Source organism: Emys orbicularis, chromosome 20, assembly GCF_028017835.1.
Source record: "Emys orbicularis isolate rEmyOrb1 chromosome 20, rEmyOrb1.hap1, whole genome shotgun sequence".
Lineage (NCBI taxonomy): Eukaryota > Metazoa > Chordata > Testudines > Emydidae > Emys > Emys orbicularis.
In genome coordinates this window covers 15,936,679-15,955,548 of record NC_088702.1, presented here as the reverse complement: position 1 = coordinate 15,955,548, position 18,870 = coordinate 15,936,679, and the positions used below count along the sequence as shown (strand labels likewise).

General features: G+C 56.5%; 2 protein-coding genes across 2 annotated transcripts in view; both read left to right on the top strand.

Annotated features, from left to right (window-relative positions):
• LOC135892782 (junctional adhesion molecule A-like) overlaps positions 1 to 384 on the top strand; it is an 85,983-nt gene extending 85,599 nt beyond the window's left edge. The window contains exon 9 of the mRNA XM_065420580.1: positions 330 to 384. Within this exon, the coding sequence (XP_065276652.1) occupies positions 330 to 384 (55 nt within the window). The remainder of the gene's footprint in view (positions 1 to 329) is intronic.
• A 9,356-nt stretch (positions 385 to 9,740) lies between these two features.
• The window catches only part of LOC135892781 (junctional adhesion molecule A-like), an 83,199-nt gene continuing 74,069 nt past the window's right edge, over positions 9,741 to 18,870 (top strand). The window contains exon 1 of the mRNA XM_065420579.1: positions 9,741 to 9,818. The gene's annotated coding sequence lies outside the window, so the exon portion shown is untranslated. The remainder of the gene's footprint in view (positions 9,819 to 18,870) is intronic.

Below are 18,870 nucleotides of genomic sequence, written 5' to 3'. Positions count from 1 at the left end.
ACTGGGCTAGATGGACTTTTGGTCTGACCCGGTACGGCCGTTCTTATGTTCTTATGCTCTAACCCCATAGGGAATGTTCCCACAGCTACCTTGGTTCCTCAGGGACCCTTCAAATTCATCCGTATGACCCTGTGCTGGGGACAGGTTATTTCTCAAAGTTCTGGGCACAGCTCCGCCTCTGATGTTCTGGTCCCACTTGGGTTTCTGGCCCATGAGCAGTCACAGGGCTGGGTTTGTCTCTTCCACTCCAGAGGCAGCGGGTCCATCTAGCTGTGGATAGTCCCTCCCATCTCTCATTCTGATCCATATGTCACTTCCTGTCTCTGCAGGGCCCGTAACTATGAAAGCAGCTACAAGGAATGGTCTGAGAAGGAAGGGAAGTGAAGTGGAAATGACTCCGCGAGGGCTGGTGTCTGTCCCTCCACGCCCAGCAGCTGGCTTTACCCTGAGGATTCTTCCTTTGCTTCCTTGCTGCAACGTCGTCCTATTGCTGCTGATGCCCGGTGCTGGGATGGGAACGCTCTGGGCCCTGGTGGGCTCTTGGCTAACGCACCTGTCTGAGAAGCTGCCACTCTGCTTTCTGCCTCACCTTCCAGCCCAGTGTCTCACCTGCTCCAAATGTAGTCACTCCTCCTGCCCCCGATAGCAGCTGGGGGATTCAGGCACTTTATTGGGGGGGAGATATCTGCACCCCCACATTCACTCCATCTCCCCCAGCTCCCCTGGGAATCTGGGACCCCCACCCATACGCTTCCTATGGGGTAAGTCCTCCGCTCTTAAGGAGGTAGATTGAGGTGGGGTAGGAAAATGACCATCAATTCTTCAGCTGAATCTGCCACTTCCACCTGTAGCCTGCTATTTCTATAACATACTGGGTGCCCCTCAGCCACCTCTGCACGGGGGATTTTCTCTGCAGCCACTCCTGGAAAAGAGAGCTCTCTAGCATTTCCTCCAATGTAGTACATGGCTCTGATAAGGGATGGGACGTATGTGAAGGATGGAAGAATCCCATGCACTGCTACAGGCTGGGGACTGACTGGCTAAGCAGCAGTTCTGCAGAAAAGGACCTGGGGATTACAGTGGACGAGAAGCTGGATATGAGTCAGCAGTGTGCCCTTGTTGCCAAGAAGGCCGACGGCATATTGGGCTGCATTAATAGAAGCATTGTCAGCAGATCGAGGGAAGTGATTATTCCCCTCTATTTGGCACGGGTAAGGCCACACCTGGAGTATTGCGTCCAGTTTTGGTCCATCTGTCGTCTTCTTCTCCCCCTCTCCTCCTCCCCCCCCCCCCCAAGGGATGTGGACAAATTGGAGAGAGTCCAGTGGAGGGCAATGAAAATGATTAGGGGGGTGGGGCACATGACTTATGAGGAGAGGCTGGGGGAACTGGGGTTATTTAGTCTGCAGAAGAGAAGAGTGAGGGGGAATTTGATAGCAGCCTTCAACTACCTGAAGGAGGGTTTCAAAGAGGATGGAGCTTGGCTGGTCTTAGTGGTGGCAGATGACAGAGCAAGGAGCAATGGTCTCAAGTTGCTGGGGGGGGGGGGCAGGGTCTAGGTTGGATATTAGGAAACACTATTTCACTAGGAGGGTGGTGAAGCACTAGAATGGGTTACTTAGGAAGGTGGTGGAATCTCCATCCTTAGAGGTTTTTAAGGCCCAGCTTGACAAAGCCTTGGCTGGGATGATTTAGTTGGTGTTGGTCCTGCTTTGAGCAGGGGGTTGGACTAGATGTCCTCCTGAGGTCTCTTCCAACCCTAATCTACGATTGTATGATGGCAACAAGACAACAGTGGAAATTGCTCAGGGTCAGCCAGGTTTTAGATTATATTAAAGTCTTTGTACGGATTTGTGTTTCTCAGCCTCTTCACATGGGTGAGCCCTTATTCACATTTTAAAAATTGCACAACCTCCCCAATAACAATAAAAAATGTCTCATTTCTGACCATGCTTAGGGCTGGTCTGCATGCAGAACTTGCATTGGCAAAACTAGATCTCTTGGTCTTTTGGGGGGGAGGTGTGTGGTGTGTGAAAAATCCCCTCCTCTCCCCCCTCCCCCCGAGATGTAGCTATGCCAACCTAACCCCTAGTGCAGACAGAGCTAGACGGATGGAAGAATTCTTCTGTTGACCGAGCTACCACCTCTCGGGGAGGTGGATTATCTCCAGTGTTGAGAGAACCTCTCCCAGCACTATAGTTATAGTGAGTATTTACATTGAAGTGCTGCCGCAGGGTTTTAAGCACAGACCTACACTTAGAATATAGAATTGATGTGTGGGAGGGTGGAGAATACCTCATCTTGAAGGGTCAGGGGATGGGGGGAGCGAGACTTTTCTTTGGTTTAGACTGTAATATTTTCAACGCCTCATGACCCCACTGCTGGCCTTTCCTGATCTCCTGGGACAGTCGTGATCCACCCATTGAAAATCCCTCGTCTAGAGCAGGGGTCTCAAACTCAAATGACCATGAGGGCCACATGAGGACTAGTACATTGGCCCGAGGGCTGCATTACTGACACCTCCCCCCTGCTGCACTTGGCCCCGCCCCCACTCCACCTCTTCCATGAGGCCCTGCCCCTGCCCCGCCTCTTCCCTGCCCCCATTCCAACCCCTTCCCTGAAATCCCCACCCCAACTCTGCCCCCTCCCTGCCCCCAGGGGGTGGAGGTGGGGGCTCAGGGCAGGGAGTTGGGGTGTGGGGTGCAGGAGGTGTGAGGTACAGCAGGGGGCAGCAGTGGGTTGGGGTGCAAGAGGAGTGCGGGGTGCAGCAGGGGGCTCAGGGCAGTGGGTTGGGCTGCAGGAGGGGTGCGGGGTGAGGCAGGGGGCTCAGGGCAGGGGGTTCAGGAGGCAGGATCTGGCCCGGCGCATACCAGGGGCAGGGCAGGCTCCCTGCCCCGCCCCGCCCCGCCCCGCCCCACCCCGCCCCCATGCTGCTCTGGGAAGAGGCTGGAAGGGGGGTGGAGGGGCTGTTTCTGTTGCTTCAGACACTGCCCCCAGCAGCTCCCATTGGCCACGGTTCCCCGTTCCCGGCCAATGTGAGCTGCTGGGGGCGCTGCCTGAAGCAACAGCAACACACAGCCCCTCCGCCCCCACTTCCCCACGTTCCAGCCTCTTCCTGGAGCGGTGCAGGGCAGGCAGGCAGGGAGCCTGCCCTGCCCCCGGTGCACGGCCGGCCGGAGCCGCTCTAGGTAAACACTGGGGGAGGGCTGGGGGGCTGCGAGGGGCTCGCGGGCTGCAGAAAATAACCACGTGGGCCGCGTGTTTGAGACCCCTGGTCTAGAGCATGACAAGCAACCCCTGGAGTTGTTCTGAATAATCCACGGGTGTTGTCACATCCTGGCAAACGTGTCTCCCCTCTGCCAGCGGGAAGTGGAACACAACGAACGGGTGGCATCTTGCAGCTGATCCCAGCACCTCGGAGGCTCTGCTCCAGAGAGCAGTGGGGAACAGGGAACTCCGGAGCACATGGAAGTTGGTTCTTTTTAAGCTATGATCTAAGCTCTTGTCTACACAGGAAAACTGCACTGGTTTAACTTAAGGCGTTGTCTGAAACAGTCAGTTAAATTGCTGCAGACCTCTCTGGACGCTTCTATTTCAGTTTAAGAGCCACTTATTTTGCTTTAGCTTAAGTCAGGTTTAAGTTAAGTGCACTTAAACAGAACTAAGGCCTAGTCTACACAGTAAAGTTATAGTGGCAGGGGTGTGACGCCTCCTACCCCAGCAACATAGTGATGTTGACAAAAACCCTGGTGTAAATGCAGCTACATCCTGCAGGGAGGTGGCCTTTCTACACTAGAAAGTGAGGTTGATGTAAGCCACCGTGCACCAACCCTAGCTGTGTGTGTCTAGGCTCAAACTGTCTCCTGCTTCCATGAAGTGCCCCAATAAGGCAATACTGGAAAACCACCTTCCCTACTGGTATTGCACTGTGGTCCACCTATAGCAGTAGGAGAGCTGACCCTTACAGTCCTCCAGCAGCTGTCCCACAATACCAAACAGTGGCTGCTCTGGTCACAATTGTGAACTCCGTGACCCAGCCTCCAGAGACTGGAAACAACTTCCCCTCCCCCCGTCCTTTTAAAACCCCCCACATATTTTTGAAATGCCTTTTCCTGATTGCGCAGCTGGGCGAGCACACCTAGCAGCTCGCCTTTGTTGCGTGCAATTGCCCAATCAAGTATGCTGGCTACATGCTCCAAATGCACTCTGATCTAGAGTAGACTGGAGCTCTTGGAGCTCCTGGGCCTGGGGGGAGAAGAGGCTGTGGATCTCTATGAAGATTGCCTGGGGGAATGCAGCCAGAGGGGTACAACGGGGATCAGTAGAGGTGCCGGATGGAAGCAAAGGAACTGCAGTGGGCAGACCCCGCGCCCAGGGAGGCCAACAATTGACCTGGTGCTGAGCCACAGACCTGCAGCTTTTACAGTGAGCTGCCTGCTCTATATGCAACCACCGTAAATACCTCCGAGGAGCCTGAGCCAGACCCCCGCTGTGGGAGGAAGAGGGGGAGACCCAGTGGCAGGGCAGCTTTGCTGTGAGCCAGCACCTGTTTGAGATGCTGCCACAGTCTAGCCAGTCCCACCAGGCAAGCATGGACGAGCCTGCTGAAGGGGAAGAACCTTGCGTAAGTGCGTGCATGCATTTCCCCTGGCAATGTTTCAAGACACAGGTATCAACTTTTCATCATTTGACTTGTCTGAGAAGAGGAAGAGGTACAACACACAGAGAGAGTTGGCATCAGCGTTTCCTTCTGCTGGGTTAGGGGAGGCAGGGGAGGGGTTGTTTATGTACACAGGGATGTCCTATGTAGCCTCTTGAGAGATCTCAATGAAACTTTCACGGAGGTACTCTGTGATCCTCTCCCACAGGTTTCTAGGGTAGCAGCCTTATTTCTTCCTCTGCAGTACAACACTTTCCCATGCCACTTGACCATGAATTCAGCTGGCACCATTGCACCAACCAGGCTAGTGACACATAAACCCTGGCAGTTTTGGGACACCAGCAGCAGCTGTGCTCTGCGCCTTCGTGAGCAAGCTAGCAGCTAAAATCACCACTGCCTGTGGAAAACCGTGCCAAGTTTCTGTGCAGAAATAGGGACCAAAATATTATTGTTTCATACAGCCAAAAATCGTCCTGGCCTCTTCCTTTTCCCTGCGCCCGGCCCCTGGCAGGCTGTACTCGCCGTGGCAGGGACTGGAGCGAGGAACTCCAAAGCTAATCATCACAATCAGCGCCATGTCTTAGTACAACATTTGATGGGAATAAGGGAGGGGAGTTTTGAAACTTGCACTTTCTGCTGTGATTGTAACTACCGTAGTAGAAAGAGAGCCTGAAGCACGGGCCTAGTGCAAGACCTGAGGCCTGAACCAAAATCAGCAAAAGTTACGCTATGAGCAAAAGTCAGGCCCCGTCAAAAGCAGGCGCTTGCCTGCAAATCAGAGTCTGACAGCACAGAGAGAGGACAGTGGTTCTCAAACTGGGGATCAGGACCTGTCAGGGGGTCACAAGGTTATTACATGGGGGGTCGCGAGCTGCCAGCCTCCACCCCAAACCCCGCTTTGCCGCCAGCATTTATAATGGTGTTAAATATATAATTTATATGGGGGGGTCGCACTCAGAGGGTTGCTATGTGAAAGGTATCACCAGTACAAAAGTTTGAGAACCACTGGGCTAGAATTCAGAGTAGCAGCCGTGTTAGTCTGTATCCGCAAAAAGAACAGGAGTACTTGTGGCACCTTAGAGACTAACAAATTTATTAGAGCATAAGCTTTCGTGGGCTACAACCCACTTCTTCGGATGCATATGCATATGCATCCGAAGAAGTGGGTTGTAGCCCACGAAAGCTTATGCTCTAGTAAATTTGTTAGTCTCTAAGGTGCCACAAGTACTCCTGTTCTTTTTACTGGGTTAGAAGATACACACAATAAACAAACAGGCACGCATGCACGCACGCAAGCTCTGAAGTGCGTGCGCATCTGAACGTACTGATGAATCTCATGCCCACCACGTACACATTTCAAGCTGTTAGCAGATAATGGTTTAAAGATTTGACACACTAAAATGGGAAGAAAATGAAAATCTGTATGAGAATACGTTTCAGAACACAAGGAAGTATTTGAAAGTTTAAAAAAAAAGAAAAACAGGAGAAAAGGATGAATTTGAGTGTATGTGCTGCAAATTGTGTGGCCCAATTATTAAATGTACAGTAAAAACGGTGCTATCTGGCCCTGTACCAACTGGAAAGCCCTTTAAACCGGCATTTCAAATTTTCATAGAAAGTCCGGTTTATGCTCTGGTTGATGCAGGGCCGGTAGGCTCCCTACTTGGCTCCGTGTGGCTCCCTGGAAACGGCCATCTGTCCCTGCTGCTCCTAGGCAGAGGCATGACTAGGCGGCTCTGCACGCTGCCTCTGCCCACAGGTGCCGCTCCTGCAACTCCCATTGGCCGGGAACCGTGGCCAATGGGAGCTGCGGAGCCAGCGCTCAAGCTGGGGCAGGGGCAGCGTGCAGACCCGCTTGCAGCATGTCCACCTAGGAGCAGCAAGGACAGGTCACTGCTTGCAGGAAGCCGCCCAAGCTGATCGCCCCCCCAGATCCGGCACCCCAAAATCCCTCCCACGCCCCTAGCTCCCTCCCACACCCAAACTCCCTCCCAGAGTCTGCATCCTGCACCTCCTCCCGTGCCCTAACCCCCAGCCCTGCACTCCCCTCCCGCACCCAAACTCCCTCCCTTTTAGTTAACCGGAATTTTTCACTTACTGGCATCCCCCATACTCCCAACATGCCGGATAAAAAAGATTTTACTGTAAATATTTATAGGCTAATAGTTCTAAGTCTACAACAGTAAACTCTTTATTCAAATGATAACTTTTATTTGGGGATCAGAGATATATTATTTTCTTAAACTCAGAGGTGGCCTTGTGCTTTAGTTCTGCAGCAAACCACATCGATTATTGGAATTGAAAGCATTAATTTACTGAATACTCCCCCCCCATCTTTCAGACCACCAAAATAAACTCCGATATTTACCCATAAAAATTATTAGAAGTTTTTTTTGTTATTGTTGTGGTAATAAACACTGATCAATTCCCAGGAAAAAATAAATAAAAACTGAAAACGAAGGGCCCTCGTCCACCAGTGATAACAATGTCCACAGTACCCGGGAGGTGAGCCCCATTGTCCCCCTCACCACAAGTAATATTGTAGCAATCAACACACCTTGTAGGGACACACAGAGTAACAGAGAAGAAAAACAGTGTCTGATTTTTTGCAACCGCTGACTCCCTCCACCTTTCTCTGAATCAGGCTGACTGGAGCTGGCTAATGGAAACCAATGGGCCCAGTCCTATTTAACATATTCATAAACGATCGGGAAAAAGGGGTAAACAGTGAGGTGGCAAAATTTGCAGATGATACAAAACTACTCAAGATAGTTAAGTCCCAGGCAGACTGCAAAGAGCTACAAAAGGATCTCACAAAACTGGGTGACTGGGCAACAAAATGGCAGATGAAATTTAATGTTGATAAATGCAAAGTAATGCACATTGGAAAACATAGTCCTAACTATACATATACAATGGTGGGGTCTAAATTAGCTGTTACCACTCAAGAACGAGATCTTGGCGTCATTGTGGATAGTTCTCTGAAATCATCCACTCAATGTGCAGTGGCAGTCAAAAAAGCAAACAGAATGTTGGGAATCATCAAGAAAGGGATAGATAATAAGACAGAAAATATCATATTGTCTCTATATAAATCCCTGGTTCACCCACAGGTTGAATACTGCATGCAGATGTGGTTGACCCATCTCAAAAAAGTTATATTGCAATTGGAAAAGGTTCAGAAAAGGGCAACAAGAATGATTAGGGGTATAGACCTGAATGAGGAGAGATTAATAAGAATGGGACTTTTTAGCTTGGAAAAGAGGCGACTAAGGGGGGATATGATAGAGGTCTATAAAATCATGAGTGGTATAGAGAAAGTAAATAAGGAAGTGTTATTTACTCCTTCTCATAATACAAGAACAAGGGGGCACCAAATGAAATTAGTAGGTAGCAAACAAACACAAGAAAGTATTTTTTCACGCAACGCACTGTCAACCTCTGGAACTCCTTGCCAGAGGGTGTTGTGAAGGCCAATACTATAACAGGGTTCAAAAGGGAGCTAGATAGATTCATGGAAGATAGGTCCATCAATGGCTACTAGCCAGGATGGGCAGGAATGGTGTCCCTAGCCTCTGTTTGCCAGAAGCTGGGATTGGGTGACAGGGCATGGATCACTTGATGATAACCTGTCTGTTCATTGCCTTTGGGGCACCTGCCATTGGCCACTGTCGGAAGACAGGATACTGGGCTTGATGGACCTTTGGTCTGACCCAGTATGGCTGTTCTTATGTTCTTAACCTGCCAATTTATTCCTCCATGCCTATAAAGTCTGCCCATAAATCTGTGACCTGATTGCAATGGTCTATATAGCATCTGTGCATATGACGTACTTCATATGTTACGTTACATGATGATGGTTCAGCAGGATCAAAATGTTTCGAGGTCACCGAATGGAATGTGTTTGGACTTTCTGTTCTGCGGATAACATTTCCCAAAAATCAGGATTCCCCTGGGGGAGGGAAATGCTGTTTCTCCTGCTCTCCTGGTGAAACTGTTGCTGCCACCTGGAACTTCAGTTTGCACTGCCTGGCTCAGACCCGCTCATGTGGCCCTGAATAGAGACAGGGCCAGAGCCTGAGGGGGGGAGCCTTTCCCCAGCACCCAGCCTCAGGCCGCCCTGTCATACTAAGACCAGGCGGCAGGGTGGGGTGCTGGGCCACAAGGGGCAGGGCGTGGGGCTGGGCTTGGGAAGGGGGTAGGGTGACCAGATGTCCCGATTTTATAGGGACAGTCCTGATTTGGGGGGCTTTTTCTTATATAGGGACCTATTACCCCCTACCCCCTGACACGATTTTTCACACTTGGTATCTGGTCATCCTAGAAGGGGGTACCATGGGGTGGGGACTGAGCTGGGCCAGGCCACAGGGTTTGGGAGGAAGGCTGGCTGGCTTGGGTGATGCAGGAGGGAGACATGACCTGGCCAGACGGGTTCCTGGCCACAGGGAAGGTGTGTGTGGGGCTCAGCCTGGGTGCAGGGACTGGGGGGTCGGGTGGGGGGGACCTTGGGCCACAGGGAGGTGCAGGAAGGGGGTGAGCTAGGCCGTGGGGAGGAGGCTGGGTGCAGGACACGGGTGGGGGGTGAGCTGGGCTGGGGGCAGGGCGGGGGGGCAGGTTTCTCCCAGCAGCCTCTCTGATTTGGGGGAGCCTCAGTCCCTGGGTGCAGCCCCGCCCCCATCAGCGCCGAGCGGGGGTCGCGTTCTTTGGGCCAATCGAGCAGAATGTGGCCTCCGTCACCATGGCAACCAGAGAGTCCTGGCGGGGGGGAGGGGAGGGCCTTGGGGCGGGGACTAAGTTCACGGGGGCGAGGTTAAGGGCCCCCACCGGTAGCCAATTAGGGCGGAGCTGTAGGTGTGAGACAGTCAGGGCACAGGGTTGACTATATTATTGGTTGACGACCCCGTACCGGCATCCAATCAGCACTTGGGGGCGGGGTGCACGGGGCGGTGGGCGTGGGCCGGGAGCCAATGGGGGCACAGAGGGCGGGGCCTCACCTGGGGAAAGGGTGGGGCCTCACCTGCGGGCGATGAGCGGGGCCGGGTGGGGCTCAGTCAGGCAGCGGCGGGCGGCATCGCGCAGAGCTCTGTGGGTAGCTGGGTGCGCGGCGATGGCTGGGCCCGGGGCCGGCTCCACTTACTGCTCCTCAGCGTCAGCTCCTGTGAGTGCCGCGCCGGGGCGGGGGGGGCGGTCAGACCGAGGGGGCGCGGGGCAGTGAGGCGGGCGAGGGGAACGGTAGGGGCAGTGAGGCAAGCAGGCGGGGGGAGGGGAGGGTAGAGGAAGGGGGGGTAGGGGCAGTGCGGTGGGTCGGGGGAGGGTAGAGGAAGGGGGTAGGGGCAGTGAGGTGGGTGGGGGGAGGGTAGAGGAAGGGGTAGGGGCAGTGAGGCGGGCGGGGGGAGGGTACAGGAAGGCGGGGTAGGGGCAGTGAGGTGGGTGGGGGGAGGGTAGAGGAAGGGGGGGTGGGGGCAGTGAGGTGGGTGGGGGGAGGGTAGAGGAAGGGGGTAGGGGCAGTGCGGCGGGCGGGGGGAGGGTAGAGGAAGGGGGGGTAGGGGCAGTGCGGCGGGCGGGGGGAGGTTAGAGGAAGGGGGGGTAGGGGCAGTGAGGTGGGCAGGGGGGAGGGTACAGGAAGGCGGGGTAGGGGCAGTGAGGTGGGTGGGGGGAGGGTACAGGAAGGGGGTTAGGGGCAGTGAGGTGGGCAGGGCGGGAGGGTAGAGGAAGGGGGTGTAGGGGCAGTGAGGCGGGCAGGGGGGAGGGTAGAGGAAGGGGGTGTAGGGGCAGTGAGGCGGGCAGGGGGGAGGGTAGAGGAAGGGGGTGTAGGGGCAGTGAGGCGGGCAGGGGGGAGGGTAGAGGAAGGGGTGTAGGGGCAGTGAGGTGGGCAGGGGGGAGGGTAGAGGAAGGGGGTGTAGGGGCAGTGAGGCGGGCAGGGGGGAGGGTAGAGGAGGGGGAGTAGGGGCAGTGAGGCGGGCAGGGGGGAGGGTAGAGGAGGGGGAGTAGGGGCAGTGCGGCGGGCAGGGGGGAGGGTAGAGGAAGGGGCCAGGGGCAGTGCGGCGGGCAGGGGGGAGGGTAGAGGAAGGGAGTAGGGGCAGTGAGGCGGGTGGAGGGAGGGTACAGGAAGGGGGGGTAGGGGCAGTGAGGTGGGTGGGGGGAGGGTACAGGAAGGGGCCAGGGGCAGTGAGGCGGGCGCGGGGAGGGTACAGGAAGGGGTCAGGGGCAGTGAGGCGGGCAGGGGGGAGGGTAGAGGAGGGGGAGTAGGGGCAGTGAGGCGGGTGGGGGGAGGGTACAGGAAGGGGGTGGGGCAGTGAGGCGGGCAGGGGGGAGGGTAGAGGAGGGGGAGTAGGGGCAGTGAGGCGGGCGGGGGGAGGGTACAGGAAGGGGGTGGGGCAGTGGGGTGGGGGGGAGGTTACAGGAAGGCGGGGTAGGGGCAGTGAGCTGGGTGGGGGGAGGGTACAGGAAGGGGCCAGGGGCAGTGCAGCGGGCAGGGGGGAGGGTAGAGGAAGGGAGTAGGGGCAGTGAGGCGGGCGGGGGGAGGGTACAGGAAGGGGTCAGGGGCAGTGCGGCGGGCGGGGGGAGGGTAGAGGAAGGGGGGGTAGGGGCAGTGCGGCGGGCGGGGGGAGGGTAGAGGAAGGGGGGGTAGGGGCAGTGAGGTGGGCGGGGGGAGGGTAGAGGAAGGGGGTAGGGGCAGTGAGGTGGGCGGGGGGGAGGGTACAGGAAGGCGGGGTAGGGGCAGTGAGGTGGGTGGGGGGAGGGTACAGGAAGGGGGTTAGGGGCAGTGAGGTGGGCAGGGCGGGAGGGTAGAGGAAGGGGGTGTAGGGGCAGTGAGGCGGGCAGGGGGGAGGGTAGAGGAAGGGGGTGTAGGGGCAGTGAGGCGGGCAGGGGGGAGGGTAGAGGAAGGGGTGTAGGGGCAGTGAGGTGGGCAGGGGGGAGGGTAGAGGAAGGGGGAGTAGGGGCAGTGAGGCGGGCAGGGGGGAGGGTAGAGGAGGGGGAGTAGGGGCAGTGAGGCGGGCAGGGGGGAGGGTAGAGGAGGGGGAGTAGGGGCAGTGCGGCGGGCAGGGGGGAGGGTAGAGGAAGGGGCCAGGGGCAGTGCGGCGGGCAGGGGGGAGGGTAGAGGAAGGGAGTAGGGGCAGTGAGGCGGGTGGGGGGAGGGTACAGGAAGGGGGGGTAGGGGCAGTGAGGCGGGTGGGGGGAGGGTACAGGAAGGGGCCAGGGGCAGTGAGGCGGGCGCGGGGAGGGTACAGGAAGGGGTCAGGGGCAGTGAGGCGGGCAGGGGGGAGGGTAGAGGAGGGGGAGTAGGGGCAGTGAGGCGGGTGGGGGGAGGGTACAGGAAGGGGGTGGGGCAGTGAGGCGGGCAGGGGGGAGGGTAGAGGAGGGGGAGTAGGGGCAGTGAGGCGGGTGGGGGGAGGGTACAGGAAGGGGGTGGGGCAGTGGGGTGGGGGGGAGGTTACAGGAAGGCGGGGTAGGGGCAGTGAGCTGGGTGGGGGGAGGGTACAGGAAGGGGCCAGGGGCAGTGCAGCGGGCAGGGGGGAGGGTAGAGGAAGGGAGTAGGGGCAGTGAGGCGGGCGCGGGGAGGGTACAGGAAGGGGCCAGGGGCAGTGAGGCGGGCAGGGGGGAGGGTAGAGGAAGGGAGTAGGGGCAGTGAGGTGGGTGGGGGGAGGGTAGAGGAAGGGGGGGGTAGGGGCAGTGAGGTGGGTGGGGGGAGGGTAGAGGAAGGGGGGGTAGGGGCAGTGCGGCGGGCGGGGGGAGGGTAGAGGAAGGGGGTAGGGGCAGTGCGGTGGGCAGGGGGGAGGGTACAGGAAGGGGGGTAGGGGCAGTGAGGTGGGCGGGGGGGAGGGTACAGGAAGGGGGGGTAGGGGCAGTGAGGTGGGCGGGGGGAGGGTACAGGAAGGGGGGGTAGGGGCAGTGAGGTGGGCAGGGGGGAGGGTAGAGGAAGGGGGTTTAGGGGCAGTGTGGCGGGCAGGGGGGAGGGTAGAGGAGGGGGAGTAGAGGCAGTGAGGCGGGCAGGGGGGAGGGTACAGGAAGGGGCCAGGGGCAGTGAGGCGGGCAGGGGGGAGGGTAGAGGAAGGGAGTAGGGGCAGTGAGGCGGGTGGGGGGAGGGTAGAGGAAGTGGGGGTAGAGGCAGTGAGGTGTGTGGGGGGAGGGTACAGGAAGGGGCCAGGGGCAGTGAGGCGGGCATGGGGGAGGGTACAGGAAGGGGCCAGGGGCAGTGAGGCGGGCAGGGGGGAGGGTAGAGGAAGGGAGTAGGGGCAGTGAGGCGGGTGGGGGGAGGGTAGAGGAGCGGTGAGGCGGGTAGGGGCAGTGAGGCGGGCGGGGGGAGGGTAGAGGAGGGGGAGTAGGGGCAGTGAGACGGGTGGGGGGAGGGTACAGGAAGGGAGTGGGGCGGGGGGGAGGTTACAGGAAGGCGGGGTAGGGGCAGTGAGGTGGGTGGGGGGAGGGTAGAGGAAGGGGGTAGGGGCAGTGAGGTGGGCGGGGGGGAGGGTACAGGAAGGGGGGTAGGGGCAGTGAGGTGGGCGGGGGGGAGGGTACAGGAAGGGGGGGTAGGGGCAGTGAGGTGGGTGGGGGGAGGCTACAGGAAGGGGGGGTAGGGGCAGTGAGGTGGGCAGGGGGGAGGGTAGAGGAAGGGGGTGTAGGGGCAGTGAGGCGGGCAGGGGGGAGGGTAGAGGAGGGGGAGTAGGGGCAGTGAGGTGGGTGGGGGGAGGGTACAGGAAGGGGCCAGGGGCAGTGCGGCGGGCAGGGGGGAGGGTAGAGGAAGGGAGTAGCGGCAGTGAGGCGGGTGGGGGGAGGGTAGAGGAAGGGGGGGTAGGGGCAGTGAGGTGGGTGGGGGGAGGGTACAGGAAGGGGCCAGGGGCAGTGAGGCGGGCGCGGGGAGGGTACAGGAAGGGGCCAGGGGCAGTGAGGCGGGCAGGGGGGAGGGTAGAGGAGGGGGAGTAGGGGCAGTGAGGCGGGTGGGGGGAGGGTACAGGAAGGGGGTGGGGCAGTGGGGCGGGGGGGAGGTTACAGGAAGGCGGGGTAGGGGCAGTGAGGTGGGTGGGGGGAGGGTAGAGGAAGGGGGTGTAGGGGCAGTGCGGCGGGCAGGGGGGAGGGTAGAGTTAGGGAGTAGGGGCAGTGAGGCGGGCGGGGGGAGGGTACAGGAAGGGGTCAGGGGCAGTGAGGCGGGCGCGGGGAGGGTACAGGAAGGGGCCAGGGGCAGTGTGGCGGGCAGGGGGGAGGGTAGAGGAAGGGAGTAGGGGCCGTGAGGTGGGTGGGGGGAGGGTAGAGGAAGGGGGGGTAGGGGCAGTGAGGTGGGTGGGGGGAGGGTAGAGGAAGGGGGGGTAGGGGCAGTGCGGCGGGCGGGGGGAGGGTAGAGGAAGGGGGTAGGGGCAGTGCGGCGGGCGGGGGGAGGGTAGAGGAAGGGGGGGTAGGGGCAGTGAGGTGGGCGGGGGGAGGGTAGAGGAAGGGGGTAGGGGCAGTGCGGTGGGCAGGGGGGAGGGTACTGGAAGGGGGGTAGGGGCAGTGAGGTGGGCGGGGGGGAGGGTACAGGAAGGGGGGGTAGGGGCAGTGAGGTGGGTGGGGGGAGGGTACAGGACGGGGGGGTAGGGGCAGTGAGGGGGGAGGGTAGAGGAAGGGGGTTTAGGGGCAGTGTCGCGGGCAGGGGGGAGGGTAGAGGAGGGGGAGTAGGGGCAGTGAGGCGGGTGGGGGGAGGGTACAGGAAGGGGCCAGGGGCAGTGCGGCGGGCAGGGGGGAGGGTAGAGGAAGGGAGTAGGGGCAGTGAGGCGGGTGGGGGGAGGGTAGAGGAAGGGGGGGTAGGGGCAGTGAGGCGGGCAGGGGGGAGGGTACAGGAAGGGGCCAGGGGCAGTGAGGCGGGCAGGGGGGAGGGTACAGGAAGGGGCCAGGGGCAGTGAGGCGGGCAGGGGGGAGGGTAGAGGAAGGGAGTAGGGGCAGTGAGGCGGGTGGGGGGAGGGTAGAGGAGCGGTGAGGCGGGTAGGGGCAGTGAGGCGGGCGGGGGGAGGGTAGAGGAGGGGGAGTAGGGGCAGTGAGGCGGGTGGGGGGAGGGTACAGGAAGGGAGTGGGGTGGGGGGGAGGTTACAGGAAGGCGGGGTAGGGGCAGTGAGGTGGGTGGGGGGAGGGTAGAGGAAGGGGGTGTAGGGGCAGTGCGGCGGGCAGGGGGGAGGGTAGAGGAGGGGGAGTAGGGGCAGTGAGGCGGGTGGGGGGAGGGTACAGGAAGGGGCCAGGGGCAGTGCGGCGGGCAGGGGGGAGGGTAGAGGAAGGGAGTAGGGGCAGTGAGGCGGGCGGGGGGAGGGTACAGGAAGGGGGGGTAGGGGCAGTGCGGTGGGCGGGGGGAGGGTACAGGAAGGGGCCAGGGGCAGTGAGGCCGGGGCAGGAGGCAGTTCAGGAGCTTCACTTTTCATCCCGCTGGGTGTGTCTGCCTGGCATGATCCTGGTGGGGATGGTACATGAAGCTGTGTCTGTCTCTCTCTGAGGTGTTGGGACCCCAGTACCCTGGGGCTTCCCATGGCTCCTTTGCTCCTGGGTCTCGCTCCTTGCTTCGCAGATGGTTCGTTTTGTTGCTGAGTCTCCTTTTCTCAGCTGAGTCCCCACCCTGCATTGGCCCCTATTGCCCTTGGGGTTTGAGGATTGTGCTAAACATTTGGTGCTTTGAGTTCGAATCTCTGTAAAGCCCTCGCCAGGTCCCTTCTGGGCAGGTTAAAGGCCTGGGAGGGTGGAGGTGGATTTTAGCGATGCTTCATTCTGAATTTTTGCTTGGTCTGAAATGGGGGAAGAAGTTTCTTTCCTTGTGAGTTAAACACCGTTTGTAAAATGCTGATGATTCCTTATCAGAGGCATGCAGAGGGGCCTGTGCAGCCATACTGATTGCAGGAGGCTCTATTTTCACAGTGCTCACGGTTGGAGACCCAGTTAAGTCACAAATCCTAGATGCTGCTAAACAAATCTCGTTTCCTGTATTGACAAGAACACCTCAAACTCAGGAAAATGGAAGCACTCTAGAAATCCAGTTCGGTTTTCACCATTGAGGTTATTCACTTCTTGCACTTAAACAATGAAAACTAGTTGTATTTTTTTGGGTAGCCTGTCTGTCATTGTTCCAGTGTTTTCAGGCACTTTGAATGTTTGGCTTGCAAATATTGCTGGGAAAGCTTTGTTTATTTAAAGCTATTGTTCCCTTTGTGCTGCTTTTATGATGTATAAGAGCAGCCCAAATGTTGTAAAGTTTCATTTGCTTTCTGTAACTTTACAATTAGGAATATCAAGTCTTGTTGGTCCCTGTCCTTGCTGGAGGATGAGAGAACTAGAGTCTTTTCAACCCCAAAGGGTGTATGAATCTTCTAGAAAGAGCTATTCGCCCAAATCTATCAGGATTTGCTTTAAATAGGTGTTAACTAATTTTGAAAGTTCTCAAGCTATTAGAGGTGGGCCAGACAGAAAATTGGGGAGCTGTGCGCCCCCCCCCCCCCTCACCGTGAGGCCCGACCTCCAGCCAGGTCTGAAACTGGAGCTGGGCAGTGTGGGGCACTTGCTGCTTGCAGCTGGCAGGAGCTGCCTGGGTGTGGGGACCTGGCTCCAGGGCCAGCAGAATCCTTGGATAGCAGTGATTGGGGGGGGGGGGGGGGGGGCAGGGTCCAGGAGCCCAGGTCGGAGTGAGTCAGTCTAGACCACTATGGAGAGCTCCAGCCCTTCACCTACCCTGGGCATCGTTTCCCAGCTAGTGGGGACACAGGCTGGGGGGCTAGTCTCAGGCCCCGTGCTTGGCCTTAATTCTCCAATGCTGCTGGAGCTGGATGCCCGGCCAGCAGCCTCTGCTCTGCCTTCAGAGCTAGGTGGCCGGAGAACGGCAGCTGGTGGGGTGGGGAGAGAGGGCTAAGGCAAATTTTGGGGTGGCTATAGGCCCTGCAAGGCTCCCCCCTCCCCTGAAGTGCTGCTCCTGGTCTAGGATGGAATTGGCAGAGAGGAATTCCAGCCAGGGATTGTAGATCATGTATTCAATAAGATTAGAGATAAAAGGGGGAGAGGCAATGGTATGGTAATGGAGGGAGAAGGGTGGGCGTTTTAGTGGGAGGAAAGAGCTGGAGAAGAGTAAGGGAGGGTATGAGACTGGGTGTGAGGCATGTGGGATGGAGTCAGTGAGGCAAGTGGAGGGGCTGGAGAAGGAAAGAAGATAAAAAACTTCTGTCTGTGGTCAGGGAGAAGGAGGCGAGAGTTGTGAGGTGGGAGGGGAAGGTAAAGAAAGGGCAAGCAGATGGGAGAGGGAAGGTCATGTCAGGTTTTTGTTTTTTCCTGGGAAGAAATTGATAAGATCCCGTGTCAAGAGAGAAGCCGAGATGCAGGAGGAGAGGAAGGTTTGAGGATTGAGGGCTACACTGCTGGGGAAAAAAGTGTATTCTTAATTCAGGTTCACTAATTTGGGTTTAAATAATAATGAAGACACAGTAACCTGTCTTTTAGCTCGGGTTAGCAGTGCAAGTTCATCTTGCCCTATAGACTTTAACTCCAGATGCTAACACATGCTGTGTAGCTGTGTTTTCACTGCTATTTTATCCTAAGTTAGCTAACCTGAGTTAAGAATACACCTCTAGTTTGCAGTGTAGACATACCCCAAAATGGTGAAAAGGCAGTTGGGATTGGAGGCATGGGATTCATTTAAGATGGAGTAGCAGAGTGGTTCATGTAGGAAGATGGTAGAACAGGAGAGAATGAATTTGTAGTGCATGCAATTAGCCTGGTCATAGCGGTTTTGCCAGGAACACACCACAATGCAAGAACAGGAGTGGAGGAAGCAGATGTTGGGGGTGAGCATGGGGGGAGGGGGAAGCTGGCAGGGCGGACCTTCAGATGGAAGGGGGTGAAAAATGTCAAGGGTGGATAAGTGAAGAATGGAGGGAATCAACAACCATTCCAGAGAAGAGGGATGAGACATCACCAAGTTAATGAACTGGAAGTTATGGGAAACAGTTTCCTTTCAATAGCTCTGGTTGATGTCAAAATCTGGTTAATTCTTTAGTGAGTCAGTGAATTTGTTCAGCAAAAGCTCTAATCTCTCATGTTTTAAAAAAAAAAAAAAAAAGCAAAAATACAAAACCCATTATTAAAACACAAATCAATTCAGGCCTTTTTTGTGCATTGTTTCTTCTTTACAATCAAACACATTTTCCCCTTTTGCTGGTCACTTAAAAAACATTAAACCCTGCCCGTTTCCATTGAATTTCTAAAAATCAATGGAAATTTGTGATTTTAGTTTTTAAAACTTTTTAAAGAAATACAAACAAACCATTTGTGCTTGTTTAATTTCTGGGTCAAAGCTGACCTGCCAACATCCTTTTTAAGGTAGCCTCTCTTTCCATTAAAAAAAATCTTGCTTTTCAGTCTTAAGTAATGCATGTTACATGTGTGTAAATTTGACTTTGAATGCATGTGTAGCTCCTGCAATCAGGGTTTGGCTTTTGCCCCCCTTTTTTACTTCCAGGTGGTCGTCTTGATGAAGTCAGACAAATTGACCACTTCTGTGTTCCAAAACCTCCCAGTTCCTTTTAACCATCCATCTTGATTAAATCATGGGGGTTTGTCTCCTTTGCACATGATGCAGGTTTAATGACATTCTTATGATGTATGAGCACTGGCTCCTCCTCTGCATTAATTACATGCTAGTGTTAATGGGTTAGTAATAAACCTGCATGTCTGCTTTTCCCATTACTCGTGAGAAGAAATCCTCATCTAAATTTGCAGTCACTGCCTTATGTCTTTTAAATCCATCCTTAGTCTATCTTTGTGAAACCTATTTATCGCTACCATGTGACGACACTAGACTAGTGATCACTCGTGAGTACTAAGATCATTGTTACAACTAACCTAACATCCCTTCTTCCTCCCTCCTGTCTGTTCCCAAGTCAAATCTTTTGTCTTAGACTGTGAGCCTTCTGGGTAAATTTGTTTGTACCTTGCCTAGGACAATGGGGCCCTAATTCCTGATAGAGGTGCTTATAACAAATGCAGATTGCAGAAGGCTCCAGTCTGTCCACACAAAGAATCAATACTAATGTAAAGTTGGCTCCAAATTAAGGTGTTTCTTTAAGTGGGTTAAAAAGCACGTAGTCATTTTTCCTGTTTTCCTATAAAATGTATTTACAGATTTAATCTCTAAAACATTAGTAATAAGGGCAATATGCTTGACTGTTAATGGTAGAGGTATCCGCACGGGTTGTCTCAATAGTGCAGACAGAGGGCGG